Source organism: Apostichopus japonicus, chromosome 10 (genome assembly GCF_037975245.1).
Source record: "Apostichopus japonicus isolate 1M-3 chromosome 10, ASM3797524v1, whole genome shotgun sequence".
Lineage (NCBI taxonomy): Eukaryota > Metazoa > Echinodermata > Holothuroidea > Aspidochirotida > Stichopodidae > Apostichopus > Apostichopus japonicus.
In genome coordinates this window covers 6,338,417-6,366,079 of record NC_092570.1, presented here as the reverse complement: position 1 = coordinate 6,366,079, position 27,663 = coordinate 6,338,417, and the positions used below count along the sequence as shown (strand labels likewise).

Genomic DNA, 27,663 nt, shown 5'->3' with positions numbered 1-27,663 from the left:
ACAAACATATTTCATCATAAACCCAATCCCTTTCTGCTACCAGGCTGGTGATCAAACACTAAACCTCATTTGGCAACCAATCGTTCGGTTTGCGACCCGTACGGACAAATGGGTAAAATTACACGACAGGTTAATTATTTATCTACGATATTAAATGTAAACATGTAAAGGTTCAAAGGGGTGTTTTTCATTACCGAGTATGACAACCTACCAGACGTTACTCTTACCTTCCCAACATTTCACCGTACTTTACTTTTCCGAAGAGGACGACCCCCGTGAAGGCGTAGAAGACTATGAGGAGATACAGTCCAATGATGATGAACAAACTCTTCATGACGGAGACCACGATCGTCATCATCAACATCTTTAGAGTAGGCTGAGGGAATAATAATGGAAGCAGTCTGATAGATTGAGAGGTTCGTTAGCATCATCAGCTAAGAACAATAGCTCTTTGTAGAAACACTCGTGTGAAAGCCGGGTTCATCCAGCTATAACGTAAAAAGGTTTCCCAGGTTAAATCGCTTCTCTTGCTTTAACAATTTTGAAAAACAATTGACAACATTTATAATAATCATAATATTTGCTTTTTATATAGCGCTTTATACCAGCGATAAGCCTCAAAGCGCTTTACAGACGTTATATCACCCCTGGTCAATGATAACCTGTCCCAGAGACAATCCCTCCAGCCGGCAGCAGTTACATACTGCGCCCAATGACAAGATACCTCACAGGTACCCATTTAAACCCTGGGTGGAGAGAGGCAAGTGAGATAAAGCATCTTGCCCAAGGACACAACGTAATGAACTAGGCAGGATTCGAACCAGCAATCCTTGGATCACGAATTCGACGCCTTAGCCAATTGGCCACGGTGCTCTCATGCTTTATGGAAAACAAATATCAATTGAGATTTGTAGAGGTGATCTCGGGACGAGACAGGCACGTGCTTCGGTGTTAGGGTAAAAGACCACAATGGCGATGTATAGAGGTGAATAGAAAACAAAACTCACATGTTTTCCTGTTATGGAGAAGAACCTCAGGAAGGTGACAATCACCCCCACGATGTAACTCAGTGCTTCGTCCTAGGACACAATAAAAAACACACACACATGTTATTACAAGTTTGAAATCTCATCAACTATGGTCCCCAATTGAACCCCCATCACTCCTTCCTACACAGTTGAAAATAGGTATTACATGATACCAGAGATCCTAAATAGGTTTATGCTTATAAAAGCTAACATGAGTCCATATTAACAGCAGAGAATTATAGATTATCTATTGGCATTGTTGGTGAATCTCTGTAGGTCCATAAAGACATTACTAGCATCATATTAACATTTTACTCAACTTAAAACATGTGTGATCGAGTACGGACTGTTTTTCATTATGAAACTACATAGCACCTATTCTTTCAATCAAGTTACACTATAACTAACAATGTATTTATAAAGATTTCATAGGATTGGATCACTGACTTGTCGGCATGACACTTATTACAAAAAATGGGATGTTCCTTCAACAGGCTTTTCATTCTTTGGTCGGCCATTTTACCAAATTACCAGTATTCAGACTATGACAATCTATTGTGAGAATAAGTAGTTTTTACTGAAATCTTGTCAATGATGGTCCCCACTTGAACCCCCATCACTCCTCCCTACCCCACCCAACCCAACACCACACCCCAATCTATGCCAAAACAATTTCCCTTACATGTTTGATAAAATACAGCATTGTTCTTGAAAGATTGTGGAGAGTTACAAATGACAAAACGGCATTTCATAGAAGTTAAAAAATTAAAGTTATTCAACTAACCTGGCTGAAGAAACAAAATGAAAATGATTAAAAAGGAAGAAAAAGAAGAAGAAAAAAAAACAGAAAAAAAAACAGGAAACTTACTCTAGACATGCTTTGGGGACACCAGCAAGCAGATACATCCATAGCAAGCTACATAACAGGAATCATGACCTGAAGGTACAAACACTCATCATGCATGAAAAGTACATCACATCAGCCAAATATCATGGAAAAAACATGCTGGGTTGGTGGTGGGGGTGGGGTAAATAACGAGGTGGGTACTTGGGAGGGAGTTTGCCAAAATTCAACCCAGTGGTGCGGAAAATGATCACATGAAGATTCTTCAGAAATTATTTTGTGAGAAGAACATTATTGCTTTACAGGTTGAAATACTTTTTGTCGGCTCCAGCAACTTCAGCTTTCAAAAGTTCCCTTTCCGACCTAAAATGGTTGATATTCTAATCATCTCAAGACTATTGATTTTAGCATTTTGAGTTAGCCGATCCCAAACATTGGTGGCTTTTTCCAAAATGGGTTATATATTGGTCAGTGATAGCAAACTACAATACCACCAAATCTAAAAGGCTTTAAAAATATTGTTGGATATGAACATTTTTATTAAAAACCAAAACAATCTTTCTTCCCAGTTTTCCTTAATTTATAGCTACATTGACGTGGTTCTTACGAGCAGATAGGCATGCACCAAAGCTGAACATACTGTCAATCCATACACTTACTGCTGCTTGTTATTTAATTTTTTTGCCCCTTCAAAAATACAAACCTTTAATGCTTAATATTCATACCTAATAGCCTTCAATGGTGGAACGATCATTCTTTTCACAATTTGCAAACATGCACCCTTATTGCCCTTATTACAGAGAAGCAAATCCAACCATCAGTTTGTCCTATGTGACACAGCAATGCTAATGATGAACACTTTCTCCAAAACAGCAAAAAAAAGAAGGAAAAAAAAGCCTTAATCCCTTTGGAGATGCCACAGTCTGATGTTCCTTCATGTAAGGTCATGGGCTTAAAAACTTTTTTAGACCATTGATCTGAACTACTGTTCTTAACATGACCACATACTGAAACTAATTTTTCGACACTCCGTCGACACTGTTTACCGTTCACCTCTCTGTTCATAAGTTAACGATGATTAGTTGGGTTTACTTCTCTACAGTTTCAATATTCACTTCAGAAAACACAGATTTTATACATGCAGATCCACATAAACAGGTAGTATTTTACAATTCCCTTACCCGATTGGTCAACAACAGTCCAATCCATATGACCCCAGCTAAGGTGATGACCAGGTCATACCTGTTACGCCGACTGTGCCAGTATCCGAGGGGACTCAGCGATATACACTTAAGAATGACTTCTATCACAAACAGGATGGTGAGGAACATGGACACATACACCATCCCCGTGGCTAAACTGCTGTTGTTCTCGCTGGGTGGTTCCCACTACAGGAGGAAAGATTTATATGGTATTACTACAGACAAAAGTTAAGTATAAAAGTGGGCAAACTGATACACAAACGGGAAGATTAACCTGACAACCAAAAGTCAAACCATTAGACCTCAGGCCTATAGCCAGGCCTGGGCACATGCCTGGACCCCACATGGTGACCCCCCCCCATCTGTGTCACCATCATGTGTACACAAGTACATGAGTATTGTGTATACATGAGCCTTGTGCCCCTCCTAAAATTGTTGGTGCCCCTCCCATACATTGTTCGTGCCCCTCTGACACAGAATTGCTGGCGACGAGCCTATGGGCACTTAATTATTCCGGAGTTAGGATCATATACACATGTGTAGAGATAACAAAATGCTATTAGAACTATTGAACAAGACTCAAAGGGTTTAAAGAGTTGGCATGTTTATTAATCATTCTTAGTAATACTTGGTGGTGGAAATAAAGCCAAAGTGAGTTTCAAATTACTACCAAATCATTTCTGGGCAGAGAAAGGTCTTACAATCTGCCTGTGCAGTTACGAAACAATTTTGTACGTATTTTCAAATTGAACAATACTTGGACCAGTTTTATTATTATTAAATGAATGATTATTCCCTCACTTTTAATCAAACGAAATTCCAGACTTTTTTTATTATGAAGCCTACATACTCATGATGACCTAATGTTATGCCAGATATAGTGAGTATAACAATTTTAAACTCTTGCAAAATGCAGGCTTACCCCATTTTCTCACTCTTTAAAGTGAGGGGTACATTCAAAAGAGCCACAAACCCCAAACATGACATGTTGTAACCATAATTTTTCAACACAGTTGGATTAATGCTGCTAACCTTTGATCTCAGTTTCTTAAAAAGTATTGCTCTTGTAAGTCATATCATATAAAGAAGAAGTATACAAGTGAAGAGTTACTTCACTTTTCCAGACAAAACTTCAAAATCCAACGACTTTCAAACATACAAAAGAAGTTTCGTTTCTTTTCCCGCCTTTTCCCCCGACATTCCTCGCATGGGAGCTGTATGAATGGCATTTACAAGAGTATATGTGAAGCAAGAAGAATTTGCAAAATTTAATTTAATGTGATAACTCAACATATCTGGCTCAATACCTGAGCACTATTTAAAGAAAAAACATGAAGAAAAAAAAAGAGAACAATTAACCATAATCAATAACCAAAAACCAAGAAAAATGTAATTTAATGAATACCCTCAGGGAGAGCATGAAGAAGTTGATGAGGACCAAAAAGGCAATCAGTCTCTTGAAGTATTTATGTTGAGTGATGTCATAAAGTCTGGATCTTATCTTGGAGTAATCTAAAATAGAAAAAAAATAAAGAAAAAATAATAATAATAATAATTGAACAAAAAATGAAAACAGCTTGCAAAATTGAAATTCAGAGCTGGTGAAGGAGGAGGTATTACACAAGAGATTTCGAACCATCCTAAGCAGTATCGGGTACCAAAGGTTCAGCACTGACCGAGGAGCTTACATACATTTGACTGAACTGATGATGCAATAGAATGTGCAAATGACACAATTTGAGGTTTCTTTTACCTTTGTCCTTAAGTGATAATTTAATAAATATCCTCTTAATATCTCAGAGTACTCTAAAAATGAAAACAGAAAGGAAGAAAACAGCATGCAAAGTTGAAATGAAATTACCGCGGCACAATTCAGGGTTTCTCTCCTTTCTGACCTTTGACCGTAAGGTAAATAACCCCATAAGATTCTTGTACTCAATGTGGGATATTCAAATACCAAGAAGATCCCAGTTTCCCAGTTTCTCTTTAAGATATCATGTTTAATGAGGGTTTCACATTTTTGACTTTTGAGCTTCAAACCTTCACATACAGAGTTGCTTAACAAAAGTCTAACAAGTGTAATTAGAACAGAGTATTAAATTAAAAATAAATTTGGGAGACTAAAAAGATTTTTACTTTTCACTTGCTCTCACCTGGTCTAGGGGGTAAATGTAATGGTTGGGCCAGTGCTAATCTTCCTTTTAAATCCTGCCATCTTCTTTGGTCAATAGTAAGGAGGGAGGTTCCCTAAATGCAAATTAAAATAGTGAAAATAATTACGACTGGGAAAATGTTGGTTTTTGACCATTTCCATTAATATCGATGAACTTGTACTGTTAAAGTCGCTGGTAAACAATGTATCACATCGTAAACCTTAATAGCAACAAGATATTATAATTTGATAAAATTAGATAATATATAAAACAAGACACTATATATACAAGATACTATAAATGGCATAATTTTCTGACTTAGAAGCCTAAGTGATATCTGTTGTTTTATCCTGCAAGAATATTGTGAATATATACTGTATGGTAATTCCATCAGTACCTTGCCAGTTGCTTGAAAATTAAAAAAACAAAATCAAGAGGGGGCAAAACTATGACAGTTGAATAATCAAATTCTGGATTGAAAAGACGTTTAAGAGGAAAATGGTGAGAAACGACTTTAAATGTGAGCCCGAAAGTGACAAAGAGTTAACAACAAAATCCTGGACGGTTATCATGTGCACAATCTCTTTCAACTCCCAAATTGTCCAATCACACGTCTGTTGATTACGCTTTACTTACAAACTTTAGACGATGGTTGGAAGGGAGATGGGGATCAGGTTGAGATTGAATATGTAAAGGAGTTGGCCATAGCAAAATGGTTACCATCTGAAACAGGGGTAAGTATACCCCATTGTCCTATTTTGGATGAAAAGAAGCTGGCTGTCTAACTCCAGTCTACCTCCAGGTCAACTTACCTTGTTCTCAAAGTAGTTTGAAATCACCACACCTACGAAGAGTGTGAGACCAATCATACATCCACAGAAGACGAAGACATGGATGTAGATGGCATTCAACTGCAGGGAAAGGAATGAGACAGTGGATAAACAACATGTGCATGGCAGACTCATTCCCACAAAATTAAACTGATTTTTCTTAATTTTTAGGTGGTAGCACCGTCAGTTTGTTTTCACTTTGAACGAGCCGGCCGTAGTAAATTTCACATATAATTGGATGGCAACTACAAGGTACTACGAGGCCTGTATCAAGGCCGAGGAGGCGCTCTGATGCTACTTTACAGCAGTCAAGCCCTGGTCGTTGGGCAACTTGTCATACAAATGCACCCAAGTGTGCACTATTCCTACAGTTAGCTCTGAGGGCGCTGCACAAGGCTGTATCGAGGCCGAGGCGCTCTAATGCTACTTTACAGCAGTCAAGCCCTGGTCGTTGGGCAACTTGTCATACAAATGCACCCAAGTGTGCACTATTCATACAGTTATCTATGACGGCGCTCCACAAGGCCTGTAGATCAAGACCAAGGCGCTCTGATGCTACTTTACAGCAGTCAAGCCCTGGTCGTTGGGCAACTTGTCATACAAATGCACCCAAGTGTGCACTGTTCCTACAGTTAGCTCTGAGGGCGCTCCACAAGACCTATATCAAGGTCGAGGCGCTCTGATGCTACTTTACAGCAGTCAAGCCCTGGTCGTTGGGCAACTTGTCATACAAATGCACCCAAGTGTGCACGATTCATACAGTTATCTATAAGGGCGCTCCACAAGACCTGTATCAAGGCTGAGGCACTCTGAGGCTACTTTACAGCAGTAAAGCCCTGGTCGTTGGGCAACTTGTCATACAAATGCACTCAAGTGTGCACGATTCATAGTTATCTATGAGGGCGCTCCACATCTACTTTGTCCCAGGGGTCTTCCTGTATGATGCAGCCACAACAATGAAGCTGTAGCTGTATTTACAGTTACCTCATTGGTCCTCTTTTAATTATACAGCTGTGTGAATATAAAGATGAGGCAGCTGAGGCAATAAAGATGAAGTGCCTTGCTCCAAGGACACACTATAATATCCCAGCCAGGCAACAGCAGCATGGATGATGATGTCATTAGGGAGGACACTTAAGCCAAAAAACATCTGTTCTTCTTGATAATTTGTAAATCATTTTTATCCACAGAGGGAAAGAATATTTCTCAAAAACAAAAGTACATTTTTATTGAAATTCTGCCTTTGACGGCTAAGCAAACATCCCAAATAGTGTATCATTTTTCAAGGATAAACCAGCATGAACTTGATAATATTAGCCTATAAAGTAAAGCTTTTAGATGAGCATTTGTCTTAATGAATCAAAGACCCTCCTCTACTGTGATCCAACTTCCCTGGAGTAGTTTGCAGGTTTCTAGCCGGGTCAAAATAAATGACATTAGCCATGGGTTGCAAATGATCATTATTTTTATTATTACTTTATTATTATAACTGTTATCGCATGCAGAAGAATCCTTGCATTGCAAGCTACCTGAAAACTGAGACAAACAATGTGAGCTGCATGAATAGTTACGTAATAGACAAGTGGGAAAAACCCTGTCCTTTGGCGCAAATGGCGGGTTTAGGAAAGCAACCCGTAGCTAATGGCCAATTTCACAGCATGTAAGATACATTCAATCACACCATATCTCAAGTTAGTGGGAAAGATGTCGAGATGGGGTTTTTTCAACTAGCAATGTGGAATTATTTTTCTCTTTCATATACACTGCATTTATCAGTCTCAATAAATGGCATTGTCGCCCGAAAAAGTCTTTCGACACAATAAAAGTCTCAATAAATGGCGAGAACTATCATATCATCACATACTAACTATTAAATAATGACGGACTATTAAAGGCTCTGAAGACTCGCCCCAAACCACGTGCCGCGCTCTGAAAAAGTTAACTTTCCGTTGCTTGCAAGTGAAGTTTTCTGCTTGTCGCTACAAAATGCAGACAGTAATGAAACGTGATACCTTGTTATCTTTAGCTGGACCTGAGATGTCCATCGCTGTATCGTTTGCACACTGTGCTGTGGGTATTGACCGCAGCTGTATGTACTGACTGTGCACTAGTGTCTAATTACCGATGGTAGCAAGCTGTTTGCGTATTTTCTGGGATCGATGGTGGTGTCTAACACTTCTGTTACACCTCATTCGAAACTAGGTCAGATTACCGGCATTAGACGTTTCTTTTTGCGCGAGTCTGCACACCTTTTGAATGTATCAGGACTGAATATGAATACGCTGCTGAGACAAGCTTGATCGCTGATATGTGGGGTGGCTATTAATAAGCAAGAATGGCGTGGCAGCATGCCAGGTTCTTGCCTCTAGCACGTGTAGGACGTTTTAATCGGGCTCTGGGGGAAGAGAGGACTTTACACAAAGAGTAATGGCATAGTGACTCACCCCATGTGTCTCATCGATAATGATGTCTCTGACCTCAAGCCAGCCTTCCAAGGACAGGACCTCAAACAATGCCAACAGCGCATTCCAGAGGTTATCAAAGTCAAAGTTCCGTGGATTTGCCCTAATTACGGTGTTGCAGAGGTGGAAATTGAAGAGAGAGATAATCAGAAGAAACCGTCCATGAAAGTACAGCAAAAAAATAACCTAAAATAACACAACAACAGCAGCAGCAGAACAGGAAGAGAAATCGTAAACATCACAATCGTGCCTCCCGTACAATTTAAACTGAATGGTCGTTAGCAATGTTAAGTAATGCAGCTGTTAATTGCCAAAAGTAAATCAGACCCAAAATTCCCCCAAAGAAGTATTTATTTCCTCATTCCTTCCTAGATCTGTAAACTTCAATCACTGCAGAGGGTTTAACAAGAGTCTTGCAATGATCACCTTAAAACTGGCTGCATACCACTCCAAAGACCCCAAGCAAAGCTAGTGATGGAGGAGGGTATGAAACAAAATATGCCGACCACCCCAAGTAGTATCGTTCGACTGAACAATGTGATGCAACAGAAAGTGTTGCCGCTGTTGTGACAGTGTTATCTTCAGCCTGCAAGCCACTGACAGATACATCCCTCCTCACCCTCCAAATCAAAGATTTGACAGGTCTAGTTAAAAACAGTTGTTCACAACATCACAATACCCCCTAATTAATTCAACTTTACTGATAGACAATGACCTCCATCTCCTGGGTGAAGTTTAGGCCTGGCGGCTCCGTTCAGCTACTTCTGCTACGGAAATTGTGAAAGGTTAGGGTGTTGCTGATTGGTTTCAATAGTAACAAACTTTCAGATAAATTTAATTTCACTTAACAGTTGATAAAAAAAAGAGGTCAGTCTTGCCTCTGAGTAAGATCCAGCTGTGAAGATAGAAACACTGGGGTATTATCTCCACCTTTCATAATTTTTGATCATTTGATAATTCACCCAAAAGAATTTAAGACGTGTAAAATAATACTGTTATAATAAAATGTGATAGAGAACCAGTGTTACCTTCATTCAGTGAAAGAAGATTTCCAATTCAGTTCAAATAACAAAGCAAAAGTTTGATCTTCAGTAAATTTGCCCTAAAAAAAAAATACTTACACAACTCTGGGTACCATAACCTGTGGAAGTAATTTTTCATCTGTCCAAAAATGAAACTTGACCACACTGACATTTTGTAGGAACGTTCCAGTGCAGTTTTCCTACGAGAAATGAAAGATGCCATTTTACAAGGGTATGTTTAATAATGAGCATAAAGTGAATTACAACTTGTTTGTATCATTCCCTGGAATAGCTTTAGTTATTGGGTTTGGATTTTAGCTTTGCCTATGAACTCATTTTGTGACTGGGGGGGGGTAGAGTGGTCAATTAGGGGGGCATATGGGGTATTATGACATACAGAACAGTGTATTTTCCTTTTTGTAATAAACTTAAGGAAAAGGGAAATTTCCAAAGGGGACCCAGCGACATGCTTCTCTCCTGTACTGAAGTATCAACAAACTTGTAAGGCCTCAAGAGCTGGTTGCAAATTTTTGCAATGTCCTGGTTAATTTGGGTCATTTTGTAAACAAATGTCTAAATTTTTTTCCCACTGATGGATGTAAAGTACTGGAGGTACCAAGCAGTGAGTACTGGTCAGAAAGTTCAATTTTAATCAATGGATGCTGGTTGGTCAAGACTGATACCGGTCAATGCTGATGATAAGGAACTGTCTGTACCTATAGTGAGACTATTACTTATGAGTGATACTACTAACGTGAATGAACTGTACACAGAGAATTTCTCTTGTCACAAAAAAAAAAAAAAAAAACCCACAAATAATAATTTACCTTTATCAGATAAACCTTTAAATTGATGAATTACTGTATTAAAAAGGTTTGCATTGAATCTCCAATTATGCAGTGTGAATATGCAGCAGAAAAGTTTTCATATGCATGACAAAGTTATTAAAGGTCTGGCGAGGAAAAAAATCACCATCTCATTGAAGCCACTAAGATCAAACAAATGAATTCACCTGAATTCACAAATGACTTTATGGTAAATGAGGAAGCAGTGCACATGGATCTCTAATATGCATATGCATGAGGCCTGTTCAGATATATCTCACATATGCATGAGGCCTGTTCAGATATATCTCTAATATGCATATGCATGAGGCCTGTTCAGATATATCTAATATACATATGCATGAGGCCTGTTCAGATATATCTCTAATATGCATATGCATGAGGCCTGTTCAGATATATCTCTAATATGCATATGCATGAGGCCTGTTCAGATATATCTCTCCAAACAAACTGCCAGCAGGTGAGGTTCCTGCTTCTAAAGAAGAACCAATAATACAAACAACAACAACATCCAATAATAATTAACCTGATTAGTAATAACTTAAACAGGAAAGTATGCTTACTAGTGCTATGTGAGGGTCATTACACTTGAGTAATTCTCCAGAAAATGTCTGAACTCCATAACTAGCGAAGATGAAGGTGAGGGACATGAGGAGGATGGAGACGAGGAATATATCCCAGAATCCTCCGAGTAACTCTATGCTAAGCTTACGAAGATGGGGTACCAGAGTGAAGATTCGCAAAGGTCGACAGCAGCGCAGCACCATGAAATACTGTGGGGGGAGAGAGCAACAGAAAGACATTTCAATTTAAACAAATAATCATAAGAAACAAAGAAGGGAAAAAAAAACAGAAAGGGAAAAAACTGATCAAATGATGTTCTTAAAGGAATAGTTCATATGTCACAAATGTTTATCTTATATGAAAGAAGACAATAAAAGAAACCCAATAGTGAAGAAATTATTCAAATATCTTTTTTCCATTTAGGAGATATTCAAGTTTAAAGTTCTATCTGATTGTGTAGAAACTGCTGAAATCAGACTAGCTGTGACGTCATATCCTCACATTCCTGAAAAGTCTTTGTTATTTTATTACAATATTTTGTAAGATTTTATGAGTTACAACCAAAAGATACGTCAGGAGATCTCATATGTGTCAAGGGAAGTATTTGAGATTTAACATCTGAAGAATGTTTGATTATACTTTTTTAGATTTTTGAGAAAAAAATGTAATTATTTTTTAATGAAATATATTAACACATGTTAAGGAAGTGAGGATGTGACATCACACCCTCACAGTTAGTCTTTCTACACCAGTCATTTGCAAAGAAATTTTGAAATCTTCAAAGTGTGATATCTCCTTAACAGAGAATGCTATCATGGTAGTTTCTTCACTATTCTGTTTGTCTTTTTAAGCTCTTTCATACAAGATAGACATGTCAGACACCTGAACCAATCCTTTAACTTTATTTCAAATTTCATGGCAACTTTTGATGAGCTTAAGGCTATTAATTTAAGCTCTAAAATAATTTTTGGTGTCCTGTTCCTTTTTTGCCCATAATGATGACAAAGTTTGATACTTAAATAACGATAATAATCAGACTCTTAAGCGACCATGAATGTGGGAGAAGCCCGCAAGGGCTTGCGGTTTACCACTTTCACTTCGGGTGGTTTCCGATTCAACATCTGAACTCAAATTTGGAATCTTATCGATTTAGAAGGTCATTTCAGAAGGGAAAACCATAGACTGCTCTTGGATGAAAAACCCACCTTACTATGACCCGGCCGGGGGTCGAACCCCCGAACCTCTCAATTTGCTAAGCCTCGCTGCTTTTAAATCCCACCGCTTTTAATCCACTTGGCCACAGCACCGGTACAAATACTCATTGCAGCAGTACGAGCTCAATAATATTGGGGAAAAGGAAAAGGGGAAGTTGGGAGGTATAGGAAAAGAGGCAACAGAAGGCACGGAAAAAGGGAAACCGAGCACAGGAAAAGGTACAAGGGTGTAGGAAAGGAGAAGTGGTCAGGGAGGGAGAGAGGCGATGGGGGCTTGAGATTTACAGGGATGAGCCTGGGGTAGAGAAAAAATCATGGAACTTTGCAAAAATTGCGGTATAGGTTCCAGTTTGCGTATGCTACAGTGTAATAGGATAGTAGTTTTTGTCCCCGAGGTGAAAGCTCATGCCTTGATTTAGCTTACATGTGCAAGTGAACCTGGCTTGACTGATCTAGGCAACCAACACAGGAATATGAGACTGGTGATGTAGATGAAGACATCAAGAATGCCACCAATGTCATGAATGAGAGCTTTAGGAGTGAAGAAAAGTCCATCTGCTAGCACCTGGTGGAGAAAAAGAAAGGCCGAAAAAAAAAACGAATTAAACCTTTTTCTAAAACTAATACAAAAAGATGCTTCGTTCTGCAATTTTTTTCTTGAGTCAACATGTCCATGAGTCATCGTGAAGTAAATCTTCACTCTACAGTTGATGAGTCTGTCAATAATTGCTACCTTAGATGGGCTGGGCAAAGCTGTCCTCGGATTAAAAGTATTGTCCATGGAATATTTCCAAATTTGTAATCAAGCATGCCAATAATAACGATGATGATATTTAAAAATTTCCTGGAAATGTCCCCGGATTTTAAGTACTGTCCCAGGAATATTTCCAAATTTGTAATAATTCATATCAATAATAACGATGATAATTAAAAGTTGGGTATTAAAAAATTTTCCTGTAAAGGTCCCAAGGATTTTATGTTCTGTCCAGATTATATTTCCAAATTTGTAATAATACATACCAATAATAATGATGATGATCTAATTAAAAGTTGGGATTAAAAATTTCTGGAATATCTCCAAATTTGTATTAATCAAGCATACCAGTTATCAGTGGCGGCGGAACCGGGGGGGCTTGGGGGGGCTCAGCCCCCCCAATAAAAAAGTTGAGGGGGCAAATGCATGATAAGCCCCCCCAATATTTACCAAGGCTCCGAAACGTGCATCTGCCCATTTTTCAATGCATACTTGTCGATCTGTCCGATGCACACGTATACTCTATAGGTGTAATAATTTTAGTAATTGCTGGGGGACCCTCGGCCCGTCCCTTGGCTATAGACCACATTGTCACCCCAACCGCGTCTTCACGCCCCGTGAAAAGTGGAAGCAGTGAGTGTGAGTACCGGTAAGCGTAACACAACTTCGTCTTAGGCCAATGACTTGCCTCATTTCAGCCAGTTCTCCAACATCCCCTTACTTAGTGGCGGAGCGTCCATATATACAGTCAGGGGGCGGATGCCCCCCCCCCCTGACGGACTCAAATGGACCGCTGGCGCCCTTTTCAGCTGTTCACTACTTTTTACTTATTCGCGATTTTTGACTATTTTATTGCGCTCTCATATTGACATTTGTCATATTCTGTTGGTGTAATTTTCCGACAAAATGGCGACGACACCTATTTATTCTCCGTTTATCTGCATATTAGCAAGGCCCCGGAAAGGGTCATTTCCTGCAATCTAGGGAGTATCTTTACTCAAAAAATTTCTGTACGCTCCGCGCCAACCTGTGGTGGCGCTCCGCTTAGATAGAGTCGAAAGCGCCCCTACAGTCCATTCTTGCCACCCCTGACCAATACACCTAGCTCCGCCACTGCCCTTACTACACTCAAAAACGTCTTTGCGAGTACACTACAAGTAATAGCTACTCTCTTAAAACACCATCGAATATACAAATTACAATGTTTTTACAGACTTTTACGTGCAATCTGAGAAATTGCAGGCTTGAGACCCATATTTTAGGGCTAGGTTTTCGCAGCATAAAACACTCGGAAAGTGCCGTTTCCGGCCATCTGGGGGTTTGAAAAAACCCAAAATTTTCTTGTACGCTCCTCGCCAACCGATGGTGGCGCTCCGCTTAGATAGTCTCCACACATTAGCCCCCCCAATAATTTTTCCGTTCCGCCGCGCCTGCCAGTTATCACGGTGGTGACAATGTTCTAGATGATGGCATGCTAATTAGACGCTATATCTGCCCATATTATATATTAGACGATATATTAGACAGATATATTAGACGCTATATCTGTGGTCATGAGTGCTTAATATTTAGCTTGACCAGTACCAGACATTTCAACAATTGTCATTTTTTACAATATGATTTTTAGTATACAGTGCTTCAGTGAAGTTATGCTGAAATTCCTTTGGAGACATTTCCTTTAGTTGGGCAAATTGGCTCTCTTTCGAAAGGAAGGCATTGAATTAGTGCTCCCCCATTTGATGACATTATAAAACTGCTTCATGATATCTGAAGTACCAAATTTCCCACCATGCCTCCTCCCCCACCCCCAGAAAAAAAAAAGAAAAAGAAGAGACTGTTTACCTTTAAAATCATTTCAATACTCATAAAGATGACAAAGATGTATTCCATCACTTTCAGAAAATCCTCCTCCATGAGTCTAATTTCAGGAGTTTCAAACATCATCAATATGCATGAGGCCACCGTCACCAATATCGAACACCATGTCAAGTACGTAACCATCCCCAAAAAGTCACTTCACATAAATAAAAATAACAAAAGTAGCATAAATCATAGCAAATTGGGACAATTTTTTTCTATCAGGTACTTTCCTGTTACGCTTCAAAGTGTGCATACCGACAGATTGATCGATATGAATATCTTGTTTTCATCGGATTAACTGGAACTGTTCACACTGTCAGTATAAGTGCCTTAAATCATGATATGGGAGGACACTATACAGTGAATTATGCATATGCATGAAGAATAATACATATGCATGAAAGAAATGAATATCCATGAATATGAAATCCCAGGTCAGGTATATCAACATCATCATCACAACACAATGAAATTAAATAGCTCAAAACAAATGCACTTGCATATTAGTGGGAGCTGAGAAAGGAATAGGACTGAGCAGTGCTCCAGGATCACTAATATGCATATGCATGAGACTAGTGCAGTATGCATATGCATGAGACTAGTGCAGTAAGCATATGCATGAGCTGACTAGTGCAGTAAGCATGATAAACCACGTCACCAACCGCAAACATCACCATCAGAAACAATAAATGAAAGTTTTCAGTTCAAATTTGCACTCTTGCAATCAAACTTTACTGTCTGAAAATGATTGCATGAATCCATCCTCTATTGGGAGGGCCGAGCCAGGGGAGGGGGGTTGGGAGAGGTTCTCCGGTCTCTTGACTCTAAGGGTCTCATTTGAGTTGAAGGATTTTTAATATTCCCATGACTATGGGAAAATATCACTTCTTTCTCTACTCTGGTCATTGTCTTTTCTTTTCTGGCTAAAGGTAGCCGGGCTCAAATTTAACAGTCGTCCGATTGTCCGAGATGACCAAAAATCACAACGGACAACCTAAAACCCTGCTTGGGTTGTCAGACGAACGACTAGGTTATATGCCATAGGTGTTCAACACTTCGAATAAAATTGGGAAAATCCCTTTTCTTTAAAATAAAAATCAGCCCCCCCCCCAAAATTATAGTAGCTTGTTGCTATCGCCCTCCATTCATATTAGAAACAAACCAAGAAATAAATCACATTTTGGTATGTTCCGTAATGAGGGGAATGTCCTACACTTTAGCTGTATGAGCATACTGTACATATGTAGAGTACCATATTCTTCATACACTACAGAGTACATAGACCCTGGTGGCCGCGACCACGCTTGCTTTCTACCTCACAGTAGCATGCACGTATGGCAAGCTAGCTGGAGTACAACGTGTATGCAGTACTATACTGTGCAAGTGGGCATACCACCTGCTCATTTATCTTGCTGCAAGGTACGTGCTGTATACCCTGGACTTACCCTCTGTCTCCGGAAATGATCGGAAACGATTACAGAAGTCATTTTTCACTATGAGAGAATTCCAGCAACACAACATGATTAATCATGAACATTGTCATACACCACAGAAAATGTCTATAACCCTACACTACAGTTCTATCCAAGATTTGTTGATTTCCGTAAGACTCGTCACTGAGATTAGACTTTAGCCTCAAGGTGATAGACTAGGCCTCCGTAGCCTAACGTTACCGAACTCACCCACAAGGCTAAATCGATACATTTTAAGTATCACTGACATACGGCTCTCGGGCACGGCGCGCCATTTTAAAAGTCCAAGTGCTTTCATTCGGACAACCAAAAAATCCTCAATCAACCAAATATGAAGGCAAGGTTGTCCGAACGACAACCTTAAAATTTTCTTAAAAATGAGCCCTGGGTAGGCTGTACTTACTGCATCTGTTGATATCTTTGTTTGATCACAACTCCTGCAGCATCTGTGGAAGTGCTGATGAGGATAAGAATAACAAGGAAAAATGTACTAATGAGTGTGATCACATGATTAACGTCTCAGTATATGTGGGCTGGGGTCGAGGGATGATCACATTGCTTGACTTTCATGCCAAGGTTATATATACTTAGTACGAGTGAAATCACCATTCGTAGTGGATAGACAACCCATAGCGGGGATAATCAGAGAAAAATCTACAGTTGAAACATGTTGGTTCTTTCCTGATTCTAACATTATGAAATCATATTCCTTTGCCTACGATCCATTGCAAATACCACCATACCTTATATTTAACACTGTGATAATGTTACTTTACCAAAGATATGACAAAAACCTGAACCAACAAAAACACAAACTAATTATGATTTGGTAGCATAAAAACCGACCATTCAGTAAATTGATATTTCTTATATATGCTGAAATTAGCATAAGCTATCATGACAAAGTCATAATCTACACATTTTGTAACTAAAGGCATTGTCCAACTTACGTATTGTATCTGGCATAGATAACTGCAGTACAAAACTTTCTGATTCGACTCTCTCTCCCGACAGCAAACAAAGGTTTATCAAAGTATGGATGGTTCTCTCTTAGTTCTTCCTCTTTGGCAGTTCTTGAAAGGAAGGAGAAAAAAACAAAACATACAACAGTAGTGCTAAAACAACAGCATTTAAATATATTAAACAGAACCTTTCACAAAGGCAATATTTAAGACAAAAAATAACCCCCAAAATTAGGGTATGGAACTCTTTCTCGGTCTCTGCAATAACACAAAAACTAGCTCAAGCAGAAAGAAAAAAAAGGAGAAAAGAAAAAAAAAGAAGATTAGTGATGAGTGTGAGTCAAAGTGAAGATCATAGCTGGAAGTGAACCATTAGGTCAAGGTCAAAGTCACTTGTAAGGTTCCTACCACTTACAGAAACTGATACCTACATCTGGGATGTGCCCAGGATTTCCTGAGTGCCGGGTATACTGATCGCCGTCCTGGGGAGGGGTCTAAGGGGGAGGGGGTGTCCCCCTCCCCTTTGAGAAAATTTTGAAGGTGCTCAGATGCCAAAATGCTGGCACTTGTGTAGCTTTTTAAGCACATACACAAGTACTCTAGTTTTGCTAACAATTTTCATTTTTATATTTTTTTTTAGTGAAATATATTACATACCTGGTAAAAGTTATTAGTTTGTTTCAAAGAGCTTCTACAAGGGACCGATTGAAAGCCGTAAGTAATGTTTCTCGCATGCGTAACTGATGCATTATTAGTCTGTATGATTTTGGCATAGGCTAGGCCCAATTTATGTTGAATATATTGTTAGGAATGTCGGGATTTTAGATGAAAATAGTGCTGGGCGGGATTCCGATTTTTAAGACAGTGCTGGGCGGTAATTTTTAGTGCTGGGCGCAGGGTTTTAAAAAATCATTCCAAAGACATTTAAGTCCCCTCTCTCACACATATCTATGTGCATTAGCCTTGCTTCAAGAGAGCAAGAAGTATCTCAAATTGCTGCAGTTTCCATAGGCTTTGCCCTCTGGACCCCACTAGGGCCCTGCAATACAACTTTAGAGTAAATCCACTTTCTGACATTTGTCTTTGTTACTTAAAATGCTGCATCTTCCAGAGACTGCCTACCCCTTGTACTCCTAACCCAATAACATTGTGCAGTTGTATAATTATAAAACAAGATGTTCCTTTTTTGCGCTGAATTCAGTCTGACAAAAGCTCAAAAGGCCTAAAATCGCTCTCCACCCCCCCCCCACCCCTTTCAAAACTGGTGCAATATTACCCATACAAAAATTCTTACAGGAATCCTATAGGATTCCTGTATATGGAACAGGATTCCTTGGAAACGTACAGGAATCCTTCACAAGCATGCAGGATGTGGCCAAATCCTGGCATAAATCCTGCATAAAATCCTGCAGGATTTTATGCAGGACTTTTTTGTATGGGATGTACACCAAAAGTTCACCATTTGCCTCGATATCACTTGTGGGGCACCTGCAACTACGTATCGTTTTAAGGCAACCTGTAACAAACACTTGTGGGCAACCTGTCTGTTCATAGCAAATGCCAGCACCATGTGCTCATTGTATCAATTTCAGTTAACCTGCACCAACAATAACATTTGGGTCAACCAGAGTTTTCACATTACTTTGGCATCAAGACAGGAACAAGCTCTTATTCTTCTTCATTCACTTTAAAATCTCATTTGAGGAGGGGGGGAGGGAGGGAGTGGGTCTATCTGGTGGGATGGTGTGATAGGGGTGGGGGTGGGGGAGGGATGACTTCTCCTTGCTGGTTGTATGTCAACTGCCACAGTACGACATCTGGGCAAAATGTTGCGGTTCTGTGCCTCTGGGAAAGAACTTTTGGGAAATTTCAGTAAACTAATGCATACTTGAAAATTAATGGATTATTCAGGAAGATTATTTTATTTCAGGAGTAAAATGGTGAAGTTACCTCTTTTGAGCGGCTTGTTGTCTTCTCTCTTGGATGACTTTAATGTTTAGGGAGACGTTCCTGTTGTTCATATCACCGTTCTCCTTAATCTGTTCCAAAGGTTTATGCCCTCGGACCGAACTTCTCAAGGCTCTGCGAGAGAATTTTGAATAGCTCATGTCATGCGCGGTCAGACTGAACAGATATGACATATGAGAGCATCCATGGTGACAGAAACATGAAAACAAATAAGTAAAAGGAAGATCTGAACAGTATTCAAAGGTATACATTAATGTGTGTCATGGCAATCTAAACATTAAAGGGTGTGAAGAATCGCGCAAAAAGAAATGTCTAATGCCGGTAATCTGACCTAGTTTCGAATGAGGTGTAATAGAAGTGTTATCACCACCATCGATCGCAGAAAATACGCACACATAGCTTGCTACCTTCGGTAATTAGACACTAGTGTATAGTCAGTACATACAGCTGAGGTCAATACCCACAGCACAGTGTACAAACAAAACAGCGATGGACATCTCAGGTCCGGCTAAAGATAACAAGGTATCACGTTTCATTACTGTACTGTACTGTACTGTCTACATTTTGTAGCAACAAGAAACGTCATTTGCAAGCAACGGAAAGTTAACTTTTTCAGATGGCCACACATGGTTTGGGGCGAGTCTTCAATGCCTTTAATGTGTGTGATGGCAATCTAAACATTAATGTGTGTGATAGGCAATCTAAAACAGACTTGCTAAGCATTGTTCTATTTAATCAGTATTTGAACTTCTGTCTTCCCATCCTTTTTCCATACAATTAATTTATGGTCCAACAAAGTAAAAGATAACAACAGCATGTAAAATAATATTTGCATATATATAAACTGCACTTTATGATAAATGTGGTAAAATTTCCTTTGTTTGCTGTAAATAAATTTTAAAATAATAAATTTAAAAAGAAAATGGGTAAAATGAAGCAAGCAAGACACACTGGTAGATTTTTCGACATTTTGTTGCCGGAGACTCCTTCACGTTAGTATTATTCACATAAAAAAAGGGTCTTTGACCAGAACAAGAATAACATTAATTTTGTGGTAATCCCACAATTTTAAACAAATGAAAATGCAGACTATTTTCAAGACCACAACTTATGTTTTTGGTTTACTACTGAGCCCCACACACTAATGATGACATAATTTTAGGCTACCCATTAGTCAGCCTAAACATTTGCAAAAACTCTTGCAAAATGTATGCTTGCCCCTTTTGTTAATCTTTTGCTGAGGGGGACATTCAAATAGCCACGAACCCCCCAAACAAGATATGGAGTCATGACTTTTCATGAGAGCTCCATTTATGCTGTGATAAAGTTTCTCTCAGACTTCTTAAAAACCTTACTGTCATAAGTAATTCATATGATTTAACAGGTGGAGTCACAGTGTGGATATTAACTCACTTTTCTTAGACAAAAGTTCACAATTCAAAGACTTTCAAGACTTAAAAATGAAGCTTTTTCCCTTTCCCTGTTTTCTTCTAGAAAAATGTGAAATGTGTTCTCAGTGACTGGCTTTGCTTTAGAATTTGAGAATAGTATTTACACATTTATCAAAGCAAACTAAAAACAAAATGGTGGATGGAGATAATCCATAAATTTGTTAAAAGAGGAATGCATTCTAGATAAATATTAATACTGAAAAAATGATAATTAAAGACTATTTTTAATTAATTTTACCTTCTATCTCTGCTGCCGTACTCACTCAGCATTCTGCCTCTGTATCCGACAGCGCCGAAACCCAAACTTAACACCCTTTGATGAGCAGACTCCCTGAAAGAAAAATATGGGATAGGTTTTAATGATAAAAATTAAATTATATATTCTTCTAAATATGCTAGCCAGATTAAGTAAAGGTCACCTTCGATTAATTTCTTTTACTCATTTTGGATTATCTCATTTTATTAGGACTCCTTTAATATTGTGAAAATCTTTAATAATTAATACTGACAAATATCAAAGAACCTTCTTGAAAGTTTTGTAAAAACTTTCAGTGTTAAATACATTTGTGGACAGTGTAGAACGTCTTTTAGTTTTTTTAATATTATTTTAGCCTTGTTCAGGGCCAAGGCCCTCTCACACGACTTTACAGCTTAACCCTGGTCATTGGTAACTTGTCCCACCTACACACCAAAGTGTGCACAATTCAATCAATCTCTCCTGGTGCACCACAACCACGTGTCCCCGGGGGACTTCCTATAGGGTGCAGCCACAAACCCACGCACGCAAATATATTTACAAGTTACCTCGCAAGTCCCCATTTATACACCTGGGTGAAGAGTGGCAATGGAGATAAAGTGCCTTGTCCAAAGACACAATGGAATGATCTGGCCAGGACTCGAACCTGTAATCCTTAGATCACAAGTCCACTGCCTTTATAACCAGTTGGCTACAACGCCCTCTCAGTTGGAGAGATGCTACTCACTAAATTTACTAGTAAGTGGTTATGTGCAACTCAAGGACTTTGTTACCATTATTCCTTTTATGACTATTTCTCGAGAGTCAAGCAAAGAGAAATACGGTTTCAGAAGAGCCGAATATTTTTTTCATTTTTTTTACTATTAAACAGGTGTGACATAACAGAACTTTGGACAGATCAAGACAAATACATTTACAAATCTTTTGAACCACGACAGCAACAGAATGATTATCAACTCTTTTAGTGACTATTTTGTGGGACCAAGGTTTCTCTTTAAGTCACTGGCAAGTCCCTGCTGCGTATTAAACAGGGTTAAAAATTAGGTCCAAGTGGGACATTTCTAATAGCATATCAAGATAAAATTACAAGGGCAAATGGGAATGACACAAAAAAACATCCCTTTTTGTCTGACCAGAAAATATCAAAGTTTTTTATCAAACAGCAAACCTGACTATCGAATGAACGCCCGTCTTCTTTTCAATTTGATCATGTCCGTGGCTCTTGACCGCCAAGACCCTCTTTCTCAATAGCTTGAGGGGCGAGCTTGGGGTCAGGTAACTGCTGGGGGATAGCTGCGATGGCAGGGCCTGCAGCATGTCACCATTGATGGATCTCTTGAGCAGACGTTCCATGTCATTACCGGTGTCAACAAACTGACGGATGAAACTATCCCTGGATGTGAATGAATGGAAAAAAATATGAAGCATTTAGTTCTGTAGGTGGGTACAAACATTGATAAGGCAAAACCCAATGTCACAAAATTGGGCGATGGCAGCATTGACCTTTGCCCGACCCCGGCCTAGCGGAAATTTCCCCTTGGTCACGCTAAGGAAATTACACACATCGGCAACGATGACACCCATCATGAAATTTTGTATCCAATCTGCTGGCTACGACACATTAGGAGGGTGCCAACTCCCCATGATGACAAAAAATGGAATATTACTTTAACAGGGAACTATAATATTAGTTCAAAATGTTCTACATGCTCATTTTGCATTTGTCTTGTTGAAATATCCTATTGCACGATTTTTCGGCAACATTCCAGACTTCAAACAAGAGCATCAATGACGCAGTATCTCAATACTGGAAGTTCTAATTTCGATTCCTAGTTTCTTATCTTTGCTCTGTCTCTACAATTATCAATATATATAATATTTTTGGTCATATAGTTTGACGTCAATGACAACAGTCAAATAAGAAGAGGCGAACAACTCGACCATATTCTTGATGCCCGCCTTGAGAAAGCTAGGCCTATCGACCTACTGTAGGTTACTGTAGACTGTAGTGGTGACTACCATCAAAACTGTGTACACTTCCAACTATCAAAACAACCCACGTTTTTCCATCTCAATAATTTTGACATGAAGATTTCGTGGATTTATGACTTGGAAAAAATAATGTACATATGTAGAATATAAGTTTTAAATTGAAAGTGATGGGTGGCCTCCTCCTCCCCTAATAGCCACCCCAGTTCCTCTCCATTTTAGTATTTTCTTTTAATTCTTTGTATATTTGATGTCAAACATCACAGGTTCAAAAGAAAGCTAAACATACTTCTTATAACCTTATTATATCCTTATAAATAAGACATAACCTTATCCAATTTTTATAGTCTTATAAAAGTTGTAATGCTATGGCCGGCTCCTCTTTTATACATACCCCAGTGAAAATAAAATGTGATAGATTATAATTTTTGTTTTTAATTCTTTTTTTTTGGGGGGGGGGGGTTAAAGAAATATACCAAACAAGCTGTTAATTCATAATGATGCTTCATTCTAGAAATGCACAATATACACTCTATTCCAAATGAATAGTTGTTGTATTATCCCATTAACATTATGTTAAATTTATGGAGTCACAGTTAATATATAAGTTGGAAACTTAACTTAAAAATTAAAACACACTGTAAGGCAATCAAACAAACTTACTGTACCATGGCCCAAAACTGCCTGAACACCACCAGTACAATGCTAATGTGGCTATTACTAAATGAAGGCCTAATATAGAATGCATTAGGCCTAGCCTAAACTTGTAGCCTTCAGCAGCACAACAAAGTGTATACGTAATTATACAAAATACCTGATGGGCAATCAAACAAACTTATCATGACTTTTGCTCTGAAAAACTACCTGAACAAAAGAACAATCCTTAAATTGATATTACTAAAACCATGGAGCTATAAACAGACGAAGTCCTAATATAAATTAAATGCACAACAATGTGTATATGGAATTAGTGTGCATTGGTCGTGAGGGTGACCATTTTCGTATATCTAACATGTAGCTGCCATGAGGCATAGCCAATCTGCTACAAACCAGACTTGGAGGCAGGGCTTGAGTCATAGCCAATCTGCTACACAAGACTTGGAGGCGGGGCTTAATCATCAAAAACAATGAAACAAACAAGTTTTGGAGCGTGTGCAAAAAGGCCTCATTTCAACTGTTTTTCAGAGGGATTTGGCCAAATTTGGACATAAATCGGTGAAAAAGTCATAGAATGAGATACAATTCTGGAATAAAAAATAGTAACTTTTGTTGGCCTATATGATATATGCTTGCTCTGGAAATTCCAGAGAAAAAGAACTTTGTATGAAGACGCTGAAAAATTTTTAAGAGAAGAGAGAGTCCCACTTACTGTTACAATATCTCTATACATGTAATGTATTGAGATAAAAATAATGAACTTACCGGATCTTGGGTAACGAAAACTCTGAAGGAACCCTCTTGAGAGTGACCATTTGCGGCTTGTCCCTATATAAAACAGAAACGAGAGAGCAAAGTTTGTAAAACTTCACTGAAATTTTTACAACAAAGGCCCATAAATTAATGAGCCAGACATTAAAAGCTGCTATGGTAGAATCTTTTACATGTCAAGGCTCATTGCCTGAAAGTTACTGAATTATCATCCTCTGAAGAAGGGACAGACACAGACATACACACCAAAAACAACACACCAAATACAAATACAGACATACACACCAAAAAAATACACACCAAAAATACACAACAAATACACATACGAGACATACACACCAAAATAAAATACACACCAAAAATACACACCAAATACACATACGAGACATACACACCAAAAAAAATACACACCAAAAATAAACACCAAATACACATAGGAGACATACACACCAAAAAAATACACACCAAAAATAAACACCAAATACACATACGAGACATACACACCAAAAAAATACACACCAAAAATAAACACCAAATACACATAGGAGACATACACACCAAAAAAAAAATACACACCAAAAATAAACACCAAATACACATACGAGACATACACACCAAAAAAAATACACACCAAAAATAAACACCAAATACATATACAGTCATACACACCAAAAAAATACCCACCAAAAATAAACACCAAATACACATACAAGATATACACACCAAAAAAAAATACACACCAAAAATAAACACCAAATACATATACAGTCATACACACCAAAAAGACATACACACCAGAAAACAAACAAAAAAGTGAAAACCTGTGGTCTCAACCATGGAATAACCATAATTAAATTCAGCTCCCACGAATACGCAAACATTGTTATTCACTACTGTGACTGATCATTAAGGCATACGGCAGATTTATCGAAGCCGGAAATCATGAAAAGCGAAAATGATACGGAAATGTGATCGACGTTGAATGCATTGTCATTGGCTATGACTATCACACACCAACCCCGCCAATGAAATACTTTCAAAAGATTTTTCTGAGAAGAAATGACCTTTTTTACTTACGGAAAGTTGTCAAAGATTCTGAGTCTCAAAGGAACATTCCTTTTATCAGCTTTCTCCTGTGATGCCTGCAATTGCCTCATGTTTTTATGATCCTCATTCAACTCAAGATTGTCCAAGATGACAGCCACAAAGAGGGAGAGCACGATCTGCCAACAACGGGCATCAAAATCATATTCAGTTGGTGCCCTTTAGCAACGGGGCATCAAAATATTACTTCAGTCAGAGTGATACCCTAAAAGTCATCGTCTGACTTTGGCCTAACCTCAACTCCAAATGAAAATGTACTGCTGGCATTATCTTGCTGTCAATAATGTGAAGCCTTATCCCAAATTAAAGGCATCACATTATCATCCTCTTTGACAAGTTATAGGATGATGGTGCTGGCTATGATGCCCATGAATCATTTACTAGCTTTTAAGTTGTAGTGGTCATTGACATCTTGAAGATAATTGCAAAAACACATATATCTGGAATGACCAAAGCCTTTTCTAAAGACACCTGAATGGGCAGAATTTCAATTCCTGCCATCTTTGGTCGCCGGTAGGGATAATTTCAGACCTGTTCATATGCTACATATACGTCTCAAAGTTTGTTGCATTAAAACACACAGCTATAGGTGCCACAAACTGTAAACTAAAGCTCTTGTGTGTTCTATTTTAAATCAGACATGTCTCTCTTTCTCTGGTTACAAGCTTGTGCGGGGGGGTTATTTAAAAAAGTTCATTTATACAAGTGTAAAACTATAACATAAAATACATAACAATTGTGCAGGGATGTGCCCAGGATCTCCTGAGTGCCGGGTATACTGATCGCCGTCCTGGGGGAGGGTCTAAGGGGGAGGAGGTGTCCCCCTCCCCTTTGAGAAATTTTTTGATTTTTGAAGTTGCTCAGATGCCAAATGTAGCTTTTTAAGCACATACACTAGTTTTGCTAACAATTTACATTTTTAATTTTTTGTGTGGAATTTATTTATTTATTGTTAGGAATGTCGGGATTTTAGATGAAAATATTGCTGGGCGGGATTCACAATTTTTAAGACAGTGCTGGGCGGTAATTTTTAGTGCTGGGCGGGGCCGCCCAGTGTGGGCACATCCCTGAATATATATGTTTTTGGCTTATGTGCCTCAGTTTTTAAAAGCAGATGCTATTAGTTGTGTGTGCTAAGGAGTAGATAGGTTTTGAAGCACTGGAATAGGAGCAGGTTTATTTCAAGGATTGAGATCGTATGGGATATCAAAAAAAAGGATAAAAAATATAAAAAAATGCCAACAACAGGGTAGTCTTAAAAATAAAAGGAAAAAAGGGAGGGATGTAAAGAAAAAAGGAGGGTGAGAAACCTTTTTGTCTTTAAGGGAGGGTAAGGTGTAGCAGCAGGTTTTTTTTTTTAATATTTGGATAGGCTGGTACTGAACATTTGACAAAACAGCAATCGGAGGGTGTTGTTTGTGGTCAAACCAAACAAGTGAAGACAAGACAGGGCATGTATCATTGAAACCAAGCACCATAATATCACTTATTTCATTTGGAGGGCGGGGGGGGGGGGGGAATAGGGGGAGTGGAAAATGCCTGTTTTATGTAATTTTAACTTTTAATAGAATATATACTACCCTGTTTTCCAAATTTTGAAAACACTAATACAATGTGGATGTTTCTCACAAATTACTTTAACACTGTAAGGGTTCTAGAATCTATCAAAGAAGATTTGAGGAAATAACTGGCAAGCTTTAGCAATATCACAACACAATCCTCAACTACATATCATGAGGATGGTATTGGTACCCCTTCAACAATATAGGGAAAGATAAACAACAATATAATCACATACAAAGTGGAATATGGGAGAATTTTCAGTAATATAATGATATAAATCTCTGCAGTGCACCAGTGAAACTGACTATACGAATGACTTCTGTCAAAAATATATAAGTTGTTGGGTTTACTTGCATTTTCACGCTTACCAGGTCTACAGTTTGGTGAGAAGTTATTATGATCTTTTCCCTTGCTACAGAGGTGGCAGTTACCAAAACAGACATGCTTTCAACATCATGTGAGCTTAAAAACATACCTTGCTATTTGCAAACTTGTTAGGTGAATTTCTTTTGCATTTTTTCACAGCAAGCACAGGCAAAAGACAGGCAGGAACATGCCATATCATGTATATATAAATATATAAAGAATAAAGTAGGCTAATGCATCTCTCAGGCACATTGTCATTGGCTGGGCTTGAAGTCATACATATTCATAACGTTGTGTTGCAAATGCAAGCCTACTTATATTAGACA

The 27,663-nt window shown here is 38.5% G+C and overlaps 1 protein-coding gene across 5 annotated transcripts in view; it reads right to left on the bottom strand.

The window, feature by feature from the left end:
• LOC139975369 (sodium leak channel NALCN-like) overlaps positions 1-27,663 on the bottom strand; it is a 54,716-nt gene that overhangs the window by 6,581 nt on the left and 20,472 nt on the right. For 4 of the 5 annotated variants that reach the window (XM_071983271.1, XM_071983269.1, XM_071983272.1 and 1 more), the window contains exons 13-30: positions 25,382-25,527; positions 24,299-24,361; positions 22,056-22,280; positions 20,870-20,962; positions 19,163-19,336; positions 17,201-17,323; positions 16,654-16,707; positions 14,761-14,932; positions 12,589-12,729; positions 10,950-11,159; positions 9,641-9,741; positions 8,502-8,622; positions 6,040-6,138; positions 5,228-5,321; positions 4,480-4,586; positions 3,054-3,260; positions 1,008-1,079; positions 228-376 (exon numbers count right to left, since the gene is read on the bottom strand). In XM_071983271.1, the coding sequence (XP_071839372.1) occupies positions 228-376; positions 1,008-1,079; positions 3,054-3,260; positions 4,480-4,586; positions 5,228-5,321; positions 6,040-6,138; positions 8,502-8,622; positions 9,641-9,741; positions 10,950-11,159; positions 12,589-12,729; positions 14,761-14,932; positions 16,654-16,707; positions 17,201-17,323; positions 19,163-19,336; positions 20,870-20,962; positions 22,056-22,280; positions 24,299-24,361; positions 25,382-25,527 (2,351 nt within the window). The remainder of the gene's footprint in view (positions 1-227; positions 377-1,007; positions 1,080-3,053; positions 3,261-4,479; positions 4,587-5,227; positions 5,322-6,039; positions 6,139-8,501; positions 8,623-9,640; positions 9,742-10,949; positions 11,160-12,588; positions 12,730-14,760; positions 14,933-16,653; positions 16,708-17,200; positions 17,324-19,162; positions 19,337-20,869; positions 20,963-22,055; positions 22,281-24,298; positions 24,362-25,381; positions 25,528-27,663) is intronic. The other variant, XM_071983273.1, reaches the window with a different exon arrangement.